The sequence below is a fragment of the Trachurus japonicus genome, chromosome 12 (genome assembly GCF_045865225.1).
Source record: "Trachurus japonicus isolate A0001 chromosome 12, Traja_1.0".
In the NCBI taxonomy this organism is placed as follows: domain Eukaryota; kingdom Metazoa; phylum Chordata; class Actinopteri; order Carangiformes; family Carangidae; genus Trachurus; species Trachurus japonicus.
The window spans coordinates 8,840,803-8,858,497 of NC_140918.1; the positions used below are offsets into that span (position 1 = coordinate 8,840,803).

General features: G+C 44.2%; 1 protein-coding gene across 4 annotated transcripts in view; it reads left to right on the forward strand.

Moving 5' to 3' along the window:
* The first annotated feature begins 7,323 nt into the window (after positions 1–7,323).
* Positions 7,324–17,695, forward strand: part of ntng2b (netrin g2b) — a 75,649-nt gene continuing 65,277 nt past the window's right edge. For 2 of the 4 annotated variants that reach the window (XM_085793006.1, XM_085793005.1), the window contains exon 1: positions 9,164–9,583. In XM_085793006.1, the coding sequence (XP_085649132.1) occupies positions 9,362–9,583 (222 nt within the window). In that variant the 5' untranslated portion in view covers positions 9,164–9,361. Of the gene's footprint in view, positions 7,450–8,691; positions 9,584–17,695 lie in introns of those variants that run through there. The other 2 variants (XM_085793007.1, XM_085793004.1) reach the window with 2 other exon arrangements.

Consider the following 17,695-nt stretch of genomic DNA (forward strand, 5'->3'; position numbering starts at 1 on the left):
GATAAAAGTGTAAAAGGAAAAAAAAGAGCAACTGAAATGTTGGAAATTTACCAAATTAAAAGTTTCCTACATGATACATAAAAAAAAAAATGAAGACACGCATTTAGATTTCAATATTTTTTCATCAGATGAACTAAAAAAAAAAATTATATTTATCAAACTGAATCTCTAGTTTGTTTTGGGGAATATGTGTGAAAAACAAACTAGAAAGTGAATTTCCTATTTCACCAATTTAGCCCTGAATTTCTTACAACTTTGTCTAAAAATCACAATGGACTGTTAAATAACATCTCTTTTTTTATTTTTTATTTTTTTTATTTATTTATTATTTTTATATTATTTATGTATTTTATTTCCTTGTCTGAATCCGGCTTTGATGTGAGATTCGAGTGTGTGTGGATATAGTGTAACTGTGTAAAGAGAAGACTACACAGTAACACTGAGTCTGAGTCTTTAACTTCCTTCATGTTGTGTTCACTCTCCACAAACTCCACATGGCTTCAGAAAACAACAAGTCTGGGGTGGAAAACACAAGCAGCCAGTCAGTTAACTTAGCGCTGTGCTGTCCTGTCCCCGTGTGGCATCTTCCACTGATGCTGCAGCGCTGACATGCAGATGAATTATTAAGGAGATGCACGTCGGCTCACACGCTGTAACCTTGGACCCCTCCAGCCTCCACCAGCAGGTACAGTGTCGCCCGCTTTAGTATAAATCCAACTCAAATCCATCTTTAAACTGGTATTCCCCAGCGCTGACCAACAGTGTCAGTGACATCCCCGGAAGACGTTTCATGCAGCTCCAAACTGAGCCACAAAAGCTTTTTCTACAACTGCTTTTTTTGCACATATAGGCTACACACACAGCAGTGATCCCCAAGATGTGTAAACAGATGTTGTTGGTCGGTAAAATCAATGGATGGAGTTCCCCCGTCTGTGTTTGGTCCTTTGAGCCACAAGCTCCAGACAATATCCTCAGGAGTTTGGTGTTTTAAAAAAGACAAACAGAAAAATGTAGGCTATACTGTATACTGGTGCATGTGTGTGTGTGTGTGTGTGTGTGTGTGTTCATTATGCCTGGCCATCTGGTCGAAGCCCTTCACCGTGGATAGATAAATTATATCAGATCATGCACAACTTGTTTTGGGGCCTTCCCAAAGTTCCAAACTGATTTATGCGGGAGCGTGACTCCCGCACAAGTTAACATTTGCGTCATCCCTTTGGCAAACAGAGGGAAAGGAAGGGAGAGAGAGAGAGAAGAGAGAGAGAGAGAGAGCGATGAGTCCTGTCCTGAACCTTGTCCAAACTCTGCAGGCTGCCACGATGAAGGGTATATTTTTTATCAAGGTCTGCCAGCGAGGCTACTCTGACAGTTCTATCTTCAGCTAAAATACAAACACAGAGAAAGCGGAAGCGAGAAAGGGGAGATTACAGAGGAAGAATAGAATAGCGGCGAGTCTTCTTGTCATCTAAATTTTTTGCCACTTATACTGACACTCATCGTTCTACTGTACACAGCTTTTTACAGATTTGGTGAGAGCACCACTCGGCGCTGCTGGTTTCTATTCACAACCGCTACAATAAATCAGAGAAATCCAAGTCAGAATCAGACAGAAGTGTGCGATTTCTAATTTTTATTCTGGCTCTTTGAACACAACACGGTCAGATCGCTAATATTGTTGCAGGAAATGAATGCAGAAACGTCCTGTGGTGCCTTATGCATGCTGCAGTGAGTGAGAGTCTATTAAGACAGGCTGTTGTATTGTTATTGATGCTCTTATTTAGGTAGACATAATTGAATTCCAAAATACAATATCACTCATTCATCATGTTGAGGGTTGACATTTCTATCAGGTTATTGATGCACATTGTTTTGAATTTAGTAAAGTGTAAAAAAAAAAAAATCATATACAGATGTGTAGTTGGCTAAATGTGATGATGATGATGATGATGATGACTTCGCCACAGAGGAGAGAACGGTAAATCACAGCGGCTGCACTAAACGCAATCAGCTTCCCTGCCTACACGTGTAATCCTGATCCATTTGTGAAATAAATGTTTGGAGCTTAATCATGCAAAGTCACATTTCAGGCCCGGCAGACACTCTCTGACCGTCGCTGAATCACTGATGATTTAAATCTGCTTTAAAACACTCACACAGAGTTTTTTTTTCTCTCAACCTCTGACAAAATGCCGTGTAGTTTGTTTCATCTCTGACTCAGAGGCCGTTTGACAAATTCAGCGGGCTCCTTCTTTTCCCCTCTGTTTTATAGCGCGTCGTCGATTAAAGGGGGCCCCCGTGTTATTCTACATCAAGAGCCCGTTACAGCAGCAGCGTACGCCATATCTCTGATGCTCTATTGATCCCTCAGGGAGGAGTTTGTCTCTCAGTCTGGCCTTGCTCACACTGGTGTTGAGGAAGAGGGTCATCTCCTTCTGAAACACCTCAGAGATAAAAAAAAAAAAAAAAAAAAAGGGTTAAGACTCGTCTCAAAGATGCGAAAAGAGTGGGAAAGGCCCTGCAAGGACAAACTATCGATCCCCTCCTGGGTGTGCTGCCAGTGTTTCATATAGAGCTTCATAATTTCCTCTGAATCGTACATCTCTCCCTCTCTCTCTCTCTCCCTCCGGCCTCCTTGTCTTTTGGCCTCTTTCGTCTTCTGGTGGCCTAAAACCGGACCTGAGGTGTGAATTATGTAAGCCCAAATGGTTGCCGTTCACCTCTGAAGTGTGAATTGCACTGTCCTGACTCACTATGAACTCATTATACACATCTGTTCCTGTGTTGGCACTACAATGGTGTTAGTTACTTCAGTGGTTTCCAAAATTAGGTAGATAGGCGGCCTTTGGGGTCCCCGGCAGTGTTAATTAATCTTTCCCCTTGTGAAAGCCACATATAACATTCGGAAAGTATTCAGACCCTTTCACTTTTTCTTACATTTTGATGTCGTAGCTTCACGCTGCAACTGAAAACTTTCACGCCCCCTCCCATCAGTCAACACTTTAAGTTATAATAGGTAGGTTTTCCACATTAAAATGTCAAAAATGACTAAATGTGTTGTGCTTTTTGATGTGTGCATTGCCACAAATGTTCCCACAGAAATTCCCTATGCTAGAAAAATACATGATTTCAATATGGTAATACCATCGCCTTTCAGTGACATCATATTCCCTTGTTGCGGTTGCCTGTCAGAAGCTCTAATCTGACTTTTATCTAGTTTTAAGTCTCGCACGCATTTTCCACCTTGGTCGTTTTCAACTATATATCCTAACCAGATGAGGGATTTTAGTCATTGGACGTCTGGATCTTAAGTTATCAGAGAAAAGAAGCCGGCAAATGTTAGGCAGCTCAGCCCTCAGCCGCTGGAGACGTTCTGTTCTGTGCTCGCTGAACTGCGTCGGCAAATCACTGACTTTCTTTCTTAAAGCGAAACTGCTTTATTCGTTTAATCCCCTGGTCTGCTTGACATGGAGTGGAGGACACCTCTGCGGATAATTTGGCTGCTGGTAAAGACCTGCTGAACGTCTGGGTTCATAAGTTATTAAAGTAACAAAAGGTAAGCAGTCTCCATTTCCAGCGACTCCCCTGTCCGCCAGGAGAGAGCGGGGCGTATTTTCTTTGGTGAAAAGAGAAATGGAATTTATAATCACAGTGAGTTGATACAAGGAAGCTACGGGTTTTTATAATGAGGATGCTTCATGCAGTTCCTCCACCTGGAAGCACAGAGGATATCTACAGTCACCAGTGGGCAGTGTCACCAAGTCATCGTCTGACCACATGTGAAATATGGCCTGGACGTGTTTTTACAGAATAGCATGATATCACTGTTAAACTTTTCATACAAATACAATTTTTACATATTTTCTATCCTATAAGACATTCGTGTGGACAACAGTTTCAAATTATTTTGGTAACACTTTACTTGATGCCTATCTCTATAACACATTATAACCATACTCATAATGAGTTATAATGCAGTTATAGCACTGTATAACTATAATTATAAACACTCATAAATTATCATAATGCTTTAAAACAATAAGCACAACACACTACAAAGCATTTTATCATGACTTATAAGGTCAGGTATTATAATAGAGTTATAATGCTCTATAATGTGTTATTCTTATTGTTATAAAGTCTTATGTGATTTATGAGTGTTTATAATGATAGTTATACACGTTTATAAGCCAATTATAACACATTATAACTATATTAATAATGCATTATAAATGTGGGCATTGTCAGCAAGGTACTAACAATTATAATGTATTATAATACCAGACCTTATAAGTCATGATAAAATGCTTTATAGTGTGTTATGATTATTGTTATAAAGCATTATGATCATTTATGAGTGTTTATAACTATAGTTATACAGTGTTATAACTGTATTATACCTCATTATAAGTATGGTTATAATGTGTTATAGAGATAGGCGTCAAGTAAAGTGTTACTATTAGTTTTTTACCGCACTGGTATCAGATTTGTACAAATTCAAGGTACATTGGTAAAGAAAATGGTATGAGAACATCTCCCGTCCAGTCACAGTGACCTTGACCTTTAGACCACCAAAAAAAACCAATCAGGTCGTCCTTTAGTCTGAATGAATATTTGTGCAAAATTAGAAGCAATTGCCTCGAGGAGCTCCCGAGGAATCACATTCATGAGAATGGACCGGACGGTCAACCTGGAAAAAATCATGCCGATAGCACAGAGGCATAATAAATGTCAAAATCGAAGCAGCATAGGTCAAAGGTCAAGCTCCCACTAAGCTTCAATCCAATAGTATTTTTAATTAGACCACCCTGCATCTTACATTTTCAGACTCCCCCCTGAACTTCCTGTTTGTAAAAATAAGTCCTTCTGTTAAATAAGACTATTCATAAATCTAGTATATGACTGGACCACATGTGGGCGAGAACTGCACTCCCAATTCACCCAATAAACTGCATTAATTAGCTACGTGTAACATTATAACCGAAGGAGGCAGAGGAATAACTTAACACGAGACACAAGCAAGGTAAAAGAAAAAACACATCTGAACAACTGTCCACTGAAACACTGGAGGGTTTTTAATTTGAAGCAGTTACAAGAAGTGTGGAGATTGTACTCATACATAATGCAGCAACTTTAACAGGGAAAACAGGTGTGGGCTGAAACTAGGCTACTACTGGGATACCAGTATGACCAATTATACATGACAAGGAATGGGACGCTGAAATAAAGCTGTGTTCTGCAGTTGAGGTTTAAAAAAAAAACTAACAACAAAAAAAAACATGATCACTAATTGAGTAAATACAGTAGTTTGAAAACTATACACTTGCTGTAAACAATACCCCCTGTTGATAATAAAAACTGTTGGACAAAAAACCGTAAACAGCCAATCTGAAAAGTCCAACTCTGAGGCAACCAATGGTGTAATGTCATCAATTACTCAACTCTATCACTCACTCAGTCACTCAGTATCTACTTGCTTACACTGAGGTAGTCAACCCAAATGACATATGATTCAATACATTCATGCCTTGAGCTATACAGTATATACTGTATATATTTTTTTAAATACTCATCTGATACAAGGACACAGGACTGAAACTTTGAAAATGTAAAAACTTTTCATATGCAACATGTACATGGACAAATATGTCCTTGTGTAGCAGAAGATATGGTTTTTTTCTGCTTTCCTGTGACTACGGTGACTTTGAACTGTGGTATGCATAGTTTTGCAACTTCTTGGTAAAACTTGATGCAAAAAAATTCTGACAAGCAACAGAAATGTGGAGAAAATGTGTGGTAGTATACAGCAGATTAATGCGAGTTATGTGGCCTGGTCTGGATGGAGAGTTTAAAGGGCCCAGCACCAGTGGACAGGAGTAACTGTGCTGCAGGATGAAAGCACCACACAGCCTTGCACCTGCCCTGTGTAATAATGTCAACTGTATTGCCTATACACTATATATATTAAAAGCACAAGTTCAGATCCATTGATAATTCTGCATAATTACACTACAGAGAATTAAAATGGCATATACTGCAGGCTGGGGGGGAACCACGGGGAAAGTTAATATATTCACAAAGCATTGTGCAATTTAATGTTACAAGGAATTCTGAGGTTATTTTGCACTAGGAGATGAATAATGCAATAAAGTAGGATAAGGTCACGATATTGCGCTGCAGACGAGCAGCTACAAGTCCCGGGATAGTATTAAAGGCGGATCATTTCATTTCTCGATGCAGGGACGGAGTTGTGCCTCCATATGAAAACAGCGTGTGTGCAGCAGTGAAACAGTGAAGCAGGCACACGGTGCGTTTCACACATCTGGACACAGGACACTAGAGTGTGTGTGTGTGTGCATGTGTGTGTGTGTGTGTGTGTGTGTGTGTGTGTGTGTGTGTGTGTGTAATGTTACAGAGTTGTGTCCCGCGGTCGGCCGGGTCCTGCTGGTCCCTTTAAGCCGAGCAGGCTGCAGACAGACCGGAGCTGCTGGTGGTGGGGGAACAGTTTGGAGCAGGAGCGAGGAGTGGAGTGCAGGGAAGTTGCACCGCCCCGGTTCAGGCAGCAGGACTGGAGCAGATAAAAGCTCAGATAGTGATTGAAAGTGATGGTAAAAGGATTTAGCCTCGGCATTAACAGAGAGAGAGAGACAGAGGGAGAGAGAGAGTGAGACAGAGAGTGAGTGAGAGAGAGAGAGAGAGAGCGGGGGAGGGAGTGAGGAGAGGGAGAGAGGGAGGGAGGGTGATATTTTCCATAAAGCCTTTTTTTTTCTCTCGCTTTCTTTCTGCCCTTGAGCATCCCGGGTAAACCCGAGCTTGTAAAGTGGGAAGAAGAAGAAGAAGAGGAGGAGGCGGAGAGGAGGGCAAGAAGGGCGGGAACAAGCGTTTCCTCAAAGTCAATATTTTATACTTTTGATACTCCTTGACGCTGGATTTCAGTCCTCTTTCCCCCCGCCGCCGCCGCCGCCGCTCTCAGATCTAGGACACCGATCTCCGGTGCGCAGCCATCCACGGTGTGATACACACACACACAGAGAGAGAGAAACAGAGAGAAAAAAAAAGAAAAAGTATCCGGCACAGAGGCAACAACAAACAGCACAGCGAGCCGGGGCAGGCGGAGATAACGGGAGTAGGATACAGTGAGGACCGCGGCGGGGAACCAGGGGACAGTGGACGATCGGGAGGATCTTTCTGTCCAGAGAGAGAGAGAGAGAGAGAGAGAGAGAGGACGGATAGAGACTCCACTCCATCGCCGGGCAAAGTGCTGAGCCGCCTCACCTCACGGATGCACGTTAGAAGTAAGTGCTTTATCTGATGTGATATATATAAAAAATAAAATTAAAATAAAAACATCTCGCAACACGATGCATCCTACTGAACTGAAGCTCTTTGAAGTCTGCACCGAGGAGCCGCTCTGAGTTACGCACAGCACGACATCCGGACAATCACAGAGTGGTGAGGACACTTTTCGGCTTCGTTTGCACAAACGCATCAGTGCATCAGTGCATTAATGTGTGAATATGTTATTATAATAATAACAGATACAGTGTGAGCGCTGCTGCTGCTTCTGCTGCTGCTGCAGGGTGGGATGCACTAGTTGGGGTGGTGTGTGTGTGTGTGTGTGTGTGTGTGTGTGTGTATGGGGAGAGGGGGGGACTGACACACCCCTACAAGACTGTCAGTGCCGGGAAACTGGCTGTTTGGCGACTTCACTTAACAACTGAAGTAAGTCAGAGTCCACAGACAGGGCAGCGTGGGATAGCTACAGTGGGTTGCGCAAGGACCTGGCTCTCTGTCAGTGTGGGATGACGGTCGGATTATGTTCAGTGAGTCCACGGTGCAATAACAAAAAAAAAATGTCACCCATATTTATTCATTTATTCATGCATTCAGTTTTAAAATCGAGTCATAATTAAAGTGGATTAATGTGTGCAGACCTACTTCCGCTGCAGTTTGTGTTTTGCTTAAAGTTTATTATTTAGTGGCTGGCTGAAGTGAGAGCATGTGAAGGCCCGTGGTGCATCTGTCTCCAGTTAAATTCCTGAACTAAGTTTTATTTTTTGATGCACATGTTTTCATAGAAATGTATGATGAAACAGTTTTTTTTATATTCCTGGTGGCTGTTTCCTGTTGTGCATTTATTAAATCAACATCTGTAGCCTCCATGTCCAGTACCGAGAGAGAGAGAGACAGAGAGAGAGAGAGAGAGCCATATGAGCAATTACAACTCCTGCACGCACAGGCGGCACCCGGCAGAAGCACGTGTTTTTACGCACAAGGTTATATCCACTCGGTGCAACTCTCCATGTTGGGTTTTCGACTTGTCTTTATTGTAATCAGCCGGCTTTGCCATTAATTCACATTAAACGAGAACTTTTTTTTTTTCAATCACTGCAATCTACTGTATAATAATTCAAGAGTTAATTATACTACACGATCCACCCTGGCGCATGCATATTGCAAATACTGACATTAAACTTTTATTCATGCAAAAAAGGGGGAGTGCCGTGCGGGATATGTTTCATCTCACGCTGTGCTCTGAAAAATATGACAGGAATATTCTTATGCATTTACAGAGAGATTACAGGATGAGGATTCATTAGCCATCACACTAACTCTCTGCCTCTCCTCTCCTCTCCCGCCTCTGTCCCCATTTCTCTCTCTCTCTCCCTCCTCCTCCTCTTCTTCCTCCTCCAGGACAATCACAGGAGCTCGGTCAGTCTCAACCCTCCAATGGATATACCTGAAGACGCAGCGACCTCTCCTTCCTCCTCCACCACCTCCTCCTCCTCCTCCTCCTCCCCGACCTGCTCCTCTGTCTGCCTGCAGGACGGCGCTGTCTGAGGCCATGCATCCGCGTTAACGTCAACTCCACCCCCACCCCCCCTTGCAACAAACACTATGGTTAAAGTGTATGCCGAGATCCATCTCTGTAACATTATCCGCCTCTCCATCCACCGCCCATCATCTTCCTCAGGAAGTCGGCCGTCAAAACAACAAAGTGTCCCTCTCTCGGCTCTCTGGGGGCCGTCGATATCTGCGAAGAGACACTGAGTGAAAGTTGCCGATCCAGTCAGTGTTCTTCTCCGTGTCATTTAGGGGAATTTATTTATAAGCCTGGCTGGAGGAGAGCTGTGTCAATTCCTCTCCCCCTCCCCACACCCCTATACCTGCACCTCCTCCCCCCCTCCCAGTTCACAGCACAGCAGTATGGTGATGGTGGTGCTGGTGGTAGTGGTGGTGGAATAGGGATGTCCACTCTTTCCTCATGATCACCGCTCCATGCGCGTCACCACCTCTCCTCTGAGCTCCGTGGCCCCCTCACCCTGCGCCGGACCTAACACCCCCCTCCCCAACCTAGCCTGCCATGCTCCTCCAGGCCGTATTGCTGCTGCTGCTGCTGCACTGCTTGGCCTCCACGCTGGGCCAGTACGAACTGTGCAAGTCCCTGGTGAGCACGGATGAGGGCTCGGTGTGGGAGTATTACGCGTGCCAGCCAAAGTCCGCGTCCATGAAGGAACACATGCGGATCAAGGTGGACCCGCCCGGGATCACATGTGGAAACCCACCGGAGAGGTTCTGCACCCTGGTGAGTTGCATCTTTTTTACACATTATTAACTTTAAAATATAAAGAATTTGAAATATTTGAATGAATAAATAGAGCAAATATAGTTTAAAGTGTAAAAAAAAAAGTTGATATTTTGGGGATTGCCCAGCCATCACAGAGTCATGCAGTGAAGTTAAAGAGTGACAATGTGAAAAGTGATGACAGGCAGAAAAAAATCAAAACGGTCTAATTAAGGTCAGAGGAGAATTCACAGGAGCTATAGGGATCTAACAGGGAACCACAGTGACTTGGCAGAGCCCGGCTCTAGTGGAGGTTGAGGTGTTGTTTACATTAGTATGGACTTGGCATCCTCAGATCCGGTTTGATTTGGGTTTCTACAGGACCTCACATTTCCTCTTGTAAAAAAAAAAAATGCACATGGCGGGACCTTTTTAGTTCCAAGGACAGTGAAGGGTGAGCTGCAGGAAAACTCGTTAAAATGTCTGCTCCAGCAATATTTAAAACACTTTACCCTGCAGGCGATACTTCCCATCCCGGCTAATGTAGGTGTAATAATTTGAAATAAGGGTTATAAAATCATTGTGATCCTAAGAAGCCTGTAATTAAGCCCCCCCTGCCTCCTCGGTGGACAGTTTTATATCCGTCCTCTTGTTGTCCACTCACTGACTCGGTCTGTGCTGCAGGTGTGTGTGTGTGTGAGACCCCGTCGTCGTCGTCGTCTCCACGGCCACGAGATTAAATTTCAATTTGCAGAGCGAGTTCGGGCCTCTGGACGTCACATTATACTGTACAATCATGTCAAGCTGTTAATTAGCTGTTTGTATTCTGGGTGACTGGAGATTTGTTACCTTGAGACAGATGTTATAAACAACCCTCCAGCCCCGTCTCTCTCTCCCTCCTCCCTCCTTCCCTCCCTCCTTCGCTCCTGCTGAGACTAATAACAGCACTTGGGGTCATCTGACAGGAGCAGGAAGGGATATTGTGCTCCTTGGATACCTAATGGTTAATGATTTGTTTAATGTAGAAGTAGCGGAAACCACTGTCGTCTTCAGAAAGCCTCTCCGATGACTTTCTCCTGAGAGAGAGGGGGGGAGAGACGGACAGAGGCAAGTGAAGGGGAGGAGGAAGAGGAGGAGATGGTGAGGTGGGGGGATGAGGACGGTGCAGAAGTGAAGAAAGATGCTCGCTGCCATAACGTATTGACGTCTGCCCCCTAATGGCCCCGGCCTGGAAACTTCTATAACTATGTTTCTGAGTGAGCAATGATGAAATATTGATGGGCTCCTTAATGGGCTTCCTTACAAGGGTTGGCCAGCGTCACTCCATCCCAAGGATCCACGGAAAGAGAGAGAGAGAGAGAGAGAGAGAGTGTGCTGCTGCTGCTGCTGCTGCTGCTGCTGCTGCCCGGCTGATGAGAAGAGGGAGAGAGAGGATGGAGGGTGGGACAGGAAGGGGAGTCAGTCCGGCCTTAGTCAGCACTTTTACATCCATCGGACCAGCAGCGAGGAGTGGGGGCTTTATAGTGGAAAGTTTTGGTTTCTTCTCAGGTCATCATCTGCGGCTGTGGGGATTGAACGGCCGAGGATTTAGAGTGAAGTCTCCGTTGAGATGAAAGTTTACTTAAGAAGCAGAGGGGGATGTCAGACTCAAATACCTACATAATGAGAAAGCAGCAGCAGCAGCAGCAGCAGCAGCAGCGAGTGCATGCGGTTTAATTCTCATCTGAAACATTATATACATCATGTGGGATCCTGTTCTTCTGGCATGATGTAACGATATATTTTCCTGGCATTCGTTTTTGGAGTTGAGAATCTGGGAGTATATCTACATATTATCTACATTATTATCTGCTCCTGAAAAGAGGATTAATGCGTCTGCACAGACTCCAGCAGGGAATCAAGGCCGTCACATCTCCACTCCTCTCCTCCTCTCCTCCTCTCCTCTCCTCTCTGCCCTTTTTCTTTTGGACGCACCAACTGGGTATTGGTTTAAGGGGTTATTGGTATACAGATCATTTATTTTCAGGCAAGCAGCATCTCTCTTCCCCCCTCTCCTTCCCTCCTCCTCCTCCTCTTCTTCTTCCTCTTCCTCTTGCCCCCGGATTTGGCAGCTTTACAGAAAAGCCGGTTTCTTATCTAATTGGTGTACATTTACATTCACTCACTCATTCAGCAATCCCACAAGTGAAGGGAAAGTCAGAGAACTGGAAAAAAAAAAAGACTGCATCACCCAGTGCGCAGAGCTGCTCATCCCTAATAAGACTTGAGACATACTGCGGAAGATGCAAAATAATTTCTACCCCCACCCACACCCACCCACCCACTCTTCTCTCACCCCCTATGAGTGCTGTGTGGAGTGTGTTCGTAAAAAACTATGGAAGAATTCACTTTTGGGGGTTTTTGATGTTGAGGCATACTGTAGCTTCCCCCTGCTTGCATTGGTTTACAGTAGCTTTTTGGTCTCTCCATCTCCACAGGGAAGCATTTTTTCTACTCTATTTATCTCTCTTGTTCCCTGGGAATGCAGCATCTTTTCTCCTCAGCCAAACAGGCCAGCATGTTGGCTTCTTTCAGTCAGTGTGACGGGCTTCCAGCACTTTGACAAAGATGCTACTGTCACTAGCGCTGTGTTTGGAGCGCCTAGTAGTTTCTTTGTAGTTTCTTTTTTTCCTCTCTGATTGCTACTATACAGTAGGCTCCTAGCTTGCAGTTGAGGATGATGGAGTAAGGAGGTTTGGAGGTTTGGAGGTTTGGAGGGGAGGGGGAGCTAATGATGAGGGAGAGGTGAGGAAGATCCAAGCTTAGCTAAGCAGAAAGATGAAATCAGACCACAGTTCCACAGTAGTACACACTGTGTCGATATATAAAAATGCTGCATTCAAAAAGGTCTCGCTGTGCTGTTGTTTGTTATTTCACTTTTTTTTTTTTGGTTTTGAACCGAAACCTTCAATCAGCCGTCTCCCTCGGGGCCGAGAACAGAGAGCAGCCGAATGCAAATGGGATGCGCGGCGGCGGCGGCATGTGTGTGCAGGAATGTACAGTGTGCAGTGACGTTACCGGGGACCAGCAGGTGTGTGTGTGAAGGTGTGTGTGTGTGTGTGTGTGTGTGTGTGAAGCATGTGCACGAGTTGGCTGACAGTGCACGGTAGTATGTCTAAGAAAGACAAAAAGAAAAAAAAAAAGAAACACAACATAACACAACACACCTTCCTGTTCCACAACACATTTGCCCGTTTTAGAAGGTAGAAATCAGCCAGCTCTAAAAATAGACATGAGAAGAGAGAGAAGCCGCGCAGCAGCGGAAGGGGAGCATGCAGGAAGGGGAGGAAGATGGCAGCTGGTAGCGTGGATCAGTGCTTCCCAGACTGGGCCTATGGCCATACCTCACACTCCCTGCCCAGTGTAGTGCTGCCAGGTTTCGACTGGCGTGGCCCTGCCCAGCAGTGGGGGCCATCAAGGCCACGCAGAAAAGAAAGAAAGAAAGAAAGAAGAAAAAAAAGAAAAAGGGCCACCCACCACACCCAGCAGTGGGCCATCCCTGATGCAGCTTCCCCTCGGGGTAAAAAGATATAAACCCAGGTGGCCGGTGTTCTAATAATACAGCCTCGGAGGTGAATTTGGGCACAGCGTGAGCCGATCTGACAGAGTAGGGCATAATTAACGAAGGGAACGGAGAGAGAGGGAGAAACAGGCAGCTACAGTAGAGATAAAGACGGCGACGACGGGTGGAGTGACTGTACAAACAAGGGAGAGGGAGGCTGGGTGTAGTGATGTAATGGCATGGCTTGCTTCCCCATTAGGGACACAGTTGAAAGTGATCAGATGTGTTTAGATGTGTTGGCAGAACGGGAGGATAGTTATAAGTGAGATTTATCCCCGACTCAGGTGATACTAAGAGGGATTGGCTGCAGAGACTCAGACAAGCCGGAGGTGAACTTAGCAAAGCGCCAGGCAGCAGGATCTCAGGACTGACGGCCCTTTGAGGCCAGACATTATGTATTGAAGCTACAGAATGTATGCGAGACTGCTTTATCAACGTTATTTGCCCCTTTTAACCGCCGTTCATGTCTGCACTTTGCTCCCCTCCCTCCATCACAGAGGTCAAGGAGCAACAAGCCTCTTATAGCTTTCTATAAAAGTTAAATGCAACAGAATCTATCTCAAAAGAGAAACGCAGAAAGTAGTCCCGTGGCAGCGCCTGTAGGAAAAGTATTTGAGATTATTATTACTGTTAAGTGTTTACTGTAGAAAGCTCTAAGAGGATCGATACTGTAGGAAATTTCAATGCCACGTATGGGAAGAGCGATGTGTCGGTTGGAGCAAAGGGTGCGATTCTTCCATTTCTAAAAACACATTAAAAAAAATCACTCCTCTGCAAGAATTTCAAATGATATTCTGTTCGGTCGGACCTAGAGGCAAATGTTGGAGAGGATGTCTGGTCAGATTTTCAGGGAAGCCACCAGAGACTCATGCTCCGGGCTCCAATTGACATTTTTACTTAAAGTCTAGATTTCCCCTAAAAAATATCTGCAATGGAAAAAAGACAGAAGTTTTCTATAAACATCTTCAATATCACTTCAGCTTGAGGCTGCATTAGCCACAACACTGGAATGTCAAACTGAACTGTCATTAGTCAAGTTGCATTATGGGAAATGGAGATTTTTATTAATGACATGAATATTTTATGCATGTTATATTGAGCAATGTCAAATCTGATTTTAAACTCCACTTCCAGCTCGTCTGTCGTACTTCTTCTACGTCTCCTCCTCTGTGATTGGTTTTGATTTAATAACAGGCATCAATAAAATATAACGGCTTTTACCTGGATTGACATTATCGGTGCCGTGCACTTCAAGAAAACAGTAACTCGTCCTGATATTTCATTCTCTCAGTGCTTTGTTACCTGAAGTCGAAGTCGAGTTCTTAATATAACTCGCCCTGGTGTGTGTTTGTGTGTGTATATGTGTGTGTGTGTGTGTGAGAGATCTGGGCAGGACGAGACACTGCTGCTGCTTTGGAGCAGCGTGGTGTCCCCACTCTGTCCTTCTTCCCTCTTCCTCCTCCTCCTCCTCCTCTACAACACAACACAATCATACATGCCCACAGTAAACATTTACTTTTGCTTGCACGCACACACAGACATAAACAACACCTACCGACGCAGACACACACACACACACACACACACACACCTAAGACACATTTCCACTTGCCAACTGCTGTTTTGTACAGAGTGAGACGACGCTGCAGCGAGAGAATTATCACTGTTTCTGGTAATTAAAGGAGAGGGTATGTGAATGTGATGCATAACTTTACGCGTATACTCCACATGTACTTGTTTCCGGAAACACACACACATACAGTACACACACACACACCTACTATACCGACAGACCATGTTCAGTCAGGATAAGGAGAAACCTCCAGTATGATGGAAAAACCCCCTACAACAAAATAAAAGATTAACACTATAAGTGAAAAAGCAATATCCTTTTCTCTTCTCCTCTGTGGCTTTTTTTTTAATGGCCGGGTCATTTCATTTGATGTTTCTCCATAACAAAATAAATTGTGTTCTCTGAGTGTGTGTCCCTACCTTTATTCCCCTTGCTAGCAATATACCTTAGAAACTTCTATAAGTGGAGGAAGAAATAAAGAGGAGAGAGCGAGTGGCTGGCTGGAAATATTTTGGTGGCGAGGACAGAAACGGTCATAAAAGTGAAGCAGGGTGATATGCACACAACAGTTCCCTTCATAACGGCAGATTTCTATTTCCATAAGCAACCAGTCTAATGTGTCGTTGTGTGTTGCTGTTCAAAAACGCCGCAGTAATTCACTTCTAAGCCGATGTTTCTGTGAGATGATTTTTCAGGTCAGAGAGCGTGCTCGTTTTTTATTTTTTTATTATTATTTTTTTTTAAGTCACAGTCTCATAATCACAAGCAGAAGCCGCCGCCGCCGCAGACTAGAGAGAGATGATGAATCAGACTGGAGCAACTTGAGGAGTTATTAACGAGTGTTTATAGAATCACATTGTTATCCCGCGAGTGAAAACAAGGAAGTCACTCATGGCAGGGGCATCATCATCATCATGGCGGCTGTTGTCGTGGAGACAGGATCCCAGCGAGGATAATTGCTGGAGGGGCTTAGCAGTGCGGGCCACCTGCCGCAGCAGTTGGCCCGGGATCTGTGTGTGTGTGAGGGAGAGAGAGTGTGTTTGTGTGCGTGTTTGTGTGTGTGTGTGTGTGTGTGTGTGTGTGTGTATCCTGGCATAGATATACTGGACCGGGGCAGAGTGGTGGCAGGAGGCAGAGTGGGATAAGGAGGACAGGGCATACAAAGGGCTTAAACATAACCTCGCGCGTAAGTCTCTCATGGGGGATAAAAGAAAAAATCTTGCAGCCTATATAACTATACATATCACCTCCACTGGGGCTAATCCTAAAGGGCTCGGGGAGGTCGCCGCGACAACAGACAGACCAACGACGACGACGACATGAAGCTCTCTGACCTGACAACGTGAAAAAGAAATGACATCAAGGAAACAGCTGCGTCTCGTCCTGGGTTGCAAAATTCCGGGAATTTACAAAGTTGGAAACTTTCCATGGGAATTAACGGGAATTTATGGGAATTAACAGGAATTAACGGGAATATATGGGAATAAACGGGAATAAATCCCAAATTTACAAAATTGTATAGGTTGGCCCTTAACAGAGAACTTAAATATAGTTGGGGAAAATATATTGTACTATCATAATCTTGGCTAAAACAACCAGATTTAAAGCAGAAGTAAGCGATCCGGTCGTTTTGGCTAACTTCTTGTCAGCCGATGGAGTTAGCAGTCCCCGCCCTCGTCCCTACGTCACCACATTCACGTGTTGGCTGCACACACAGAGAGGACCGCCCCTTTATGCCGTTCTCTCTCCTCATTGGATAAAGGTTGTAGGATACAAGGAAAGTTTTCTCCTCGGCTTACAGCAGAGCAGAGTGACTGACAGACCCGTGTTTCAGACCAAACACTGTGCTTGCTGTCGGAAGATAGAACTATTTAAGACTTATATTAACACAAAAATTCCGCGTACACTTGAATATCTATATGCTATTCCTCAATCACATGCACATAGCACACTGCTTACTGCAGGGCTATTTTCTTTCCCAACATTCATGTTTTTGTGGTTCAGTAAAATAATTGATTGTTCATACAAGAATTAAAACTTGATAAAGTTCTACTCACAAATAAATCTATGTCATGTTTTTTTAATTGTATTGCATGGATGTCTGCTTATGACAAAACAAAATATTTACATTTATGTTTGGATACGATACAGTTTGTTTAAATTACCCCCAATTCCCAATAATTCCCATCAATTCCCATAATTTCCGTGGAAAGTTTCCAATTTGGAATATTTCCAAAATTCCCCAACTTAACTTCCCATGGAAAGTTTCTGGAAATTTACTGGAAATTTTCCGCCCCTTTGCAACCCTAGTCTTGTCTAGTTTGTGGTTTTCACAGACGCACAAGTCGCACACACACATCCTGCTCTGTTCTCCCAGACACCTAAACAGCGTCACAAACACACCTCAGGAGCTAACCTAACCTATATGGAGCTGCCTCCTCCGTATCTGGGACGGTGTGACAGTGCGATCATTTTCAATAGGATTTGTAGGTCGAGGGTCATCCCCAGAACAACAGCCTACTAATCCAGTGCTGTGTGTGTGTGTGTGTGTGTCTGGACGGAGGTCACGGAAAACAACAAGGCCACTGACTGACTGTGCACAGCAGCTTTTGAATAAAAAGCACCGCCACCTCCTGACTTCCACTAGGCCCCGCCCCCTTCGTCTAATTCTAATCATCTTTTCCAGCTGCACTTGTTTATGACCGGTCGAGATTATCATCCTAAGTGTGTTTGCGCTGACAGTGATCTCTATCTGAGTCAGTGCAAGGGAGATAATTGGGTTATCAGATAGAGAACAATGCTGCTATGTCGTTCCACTGAGGAGAAAGATAGATTATCTGCAGTTTTTATTTATTTATTTTTTTCTTGTGGGGTGTAAGGAGGATACTGTAGTTTCATTGCTGTGCCTTCACATGCATTATGGCCCTGCATACACTGTCTTGTGTGGCTGTGTGCAGGC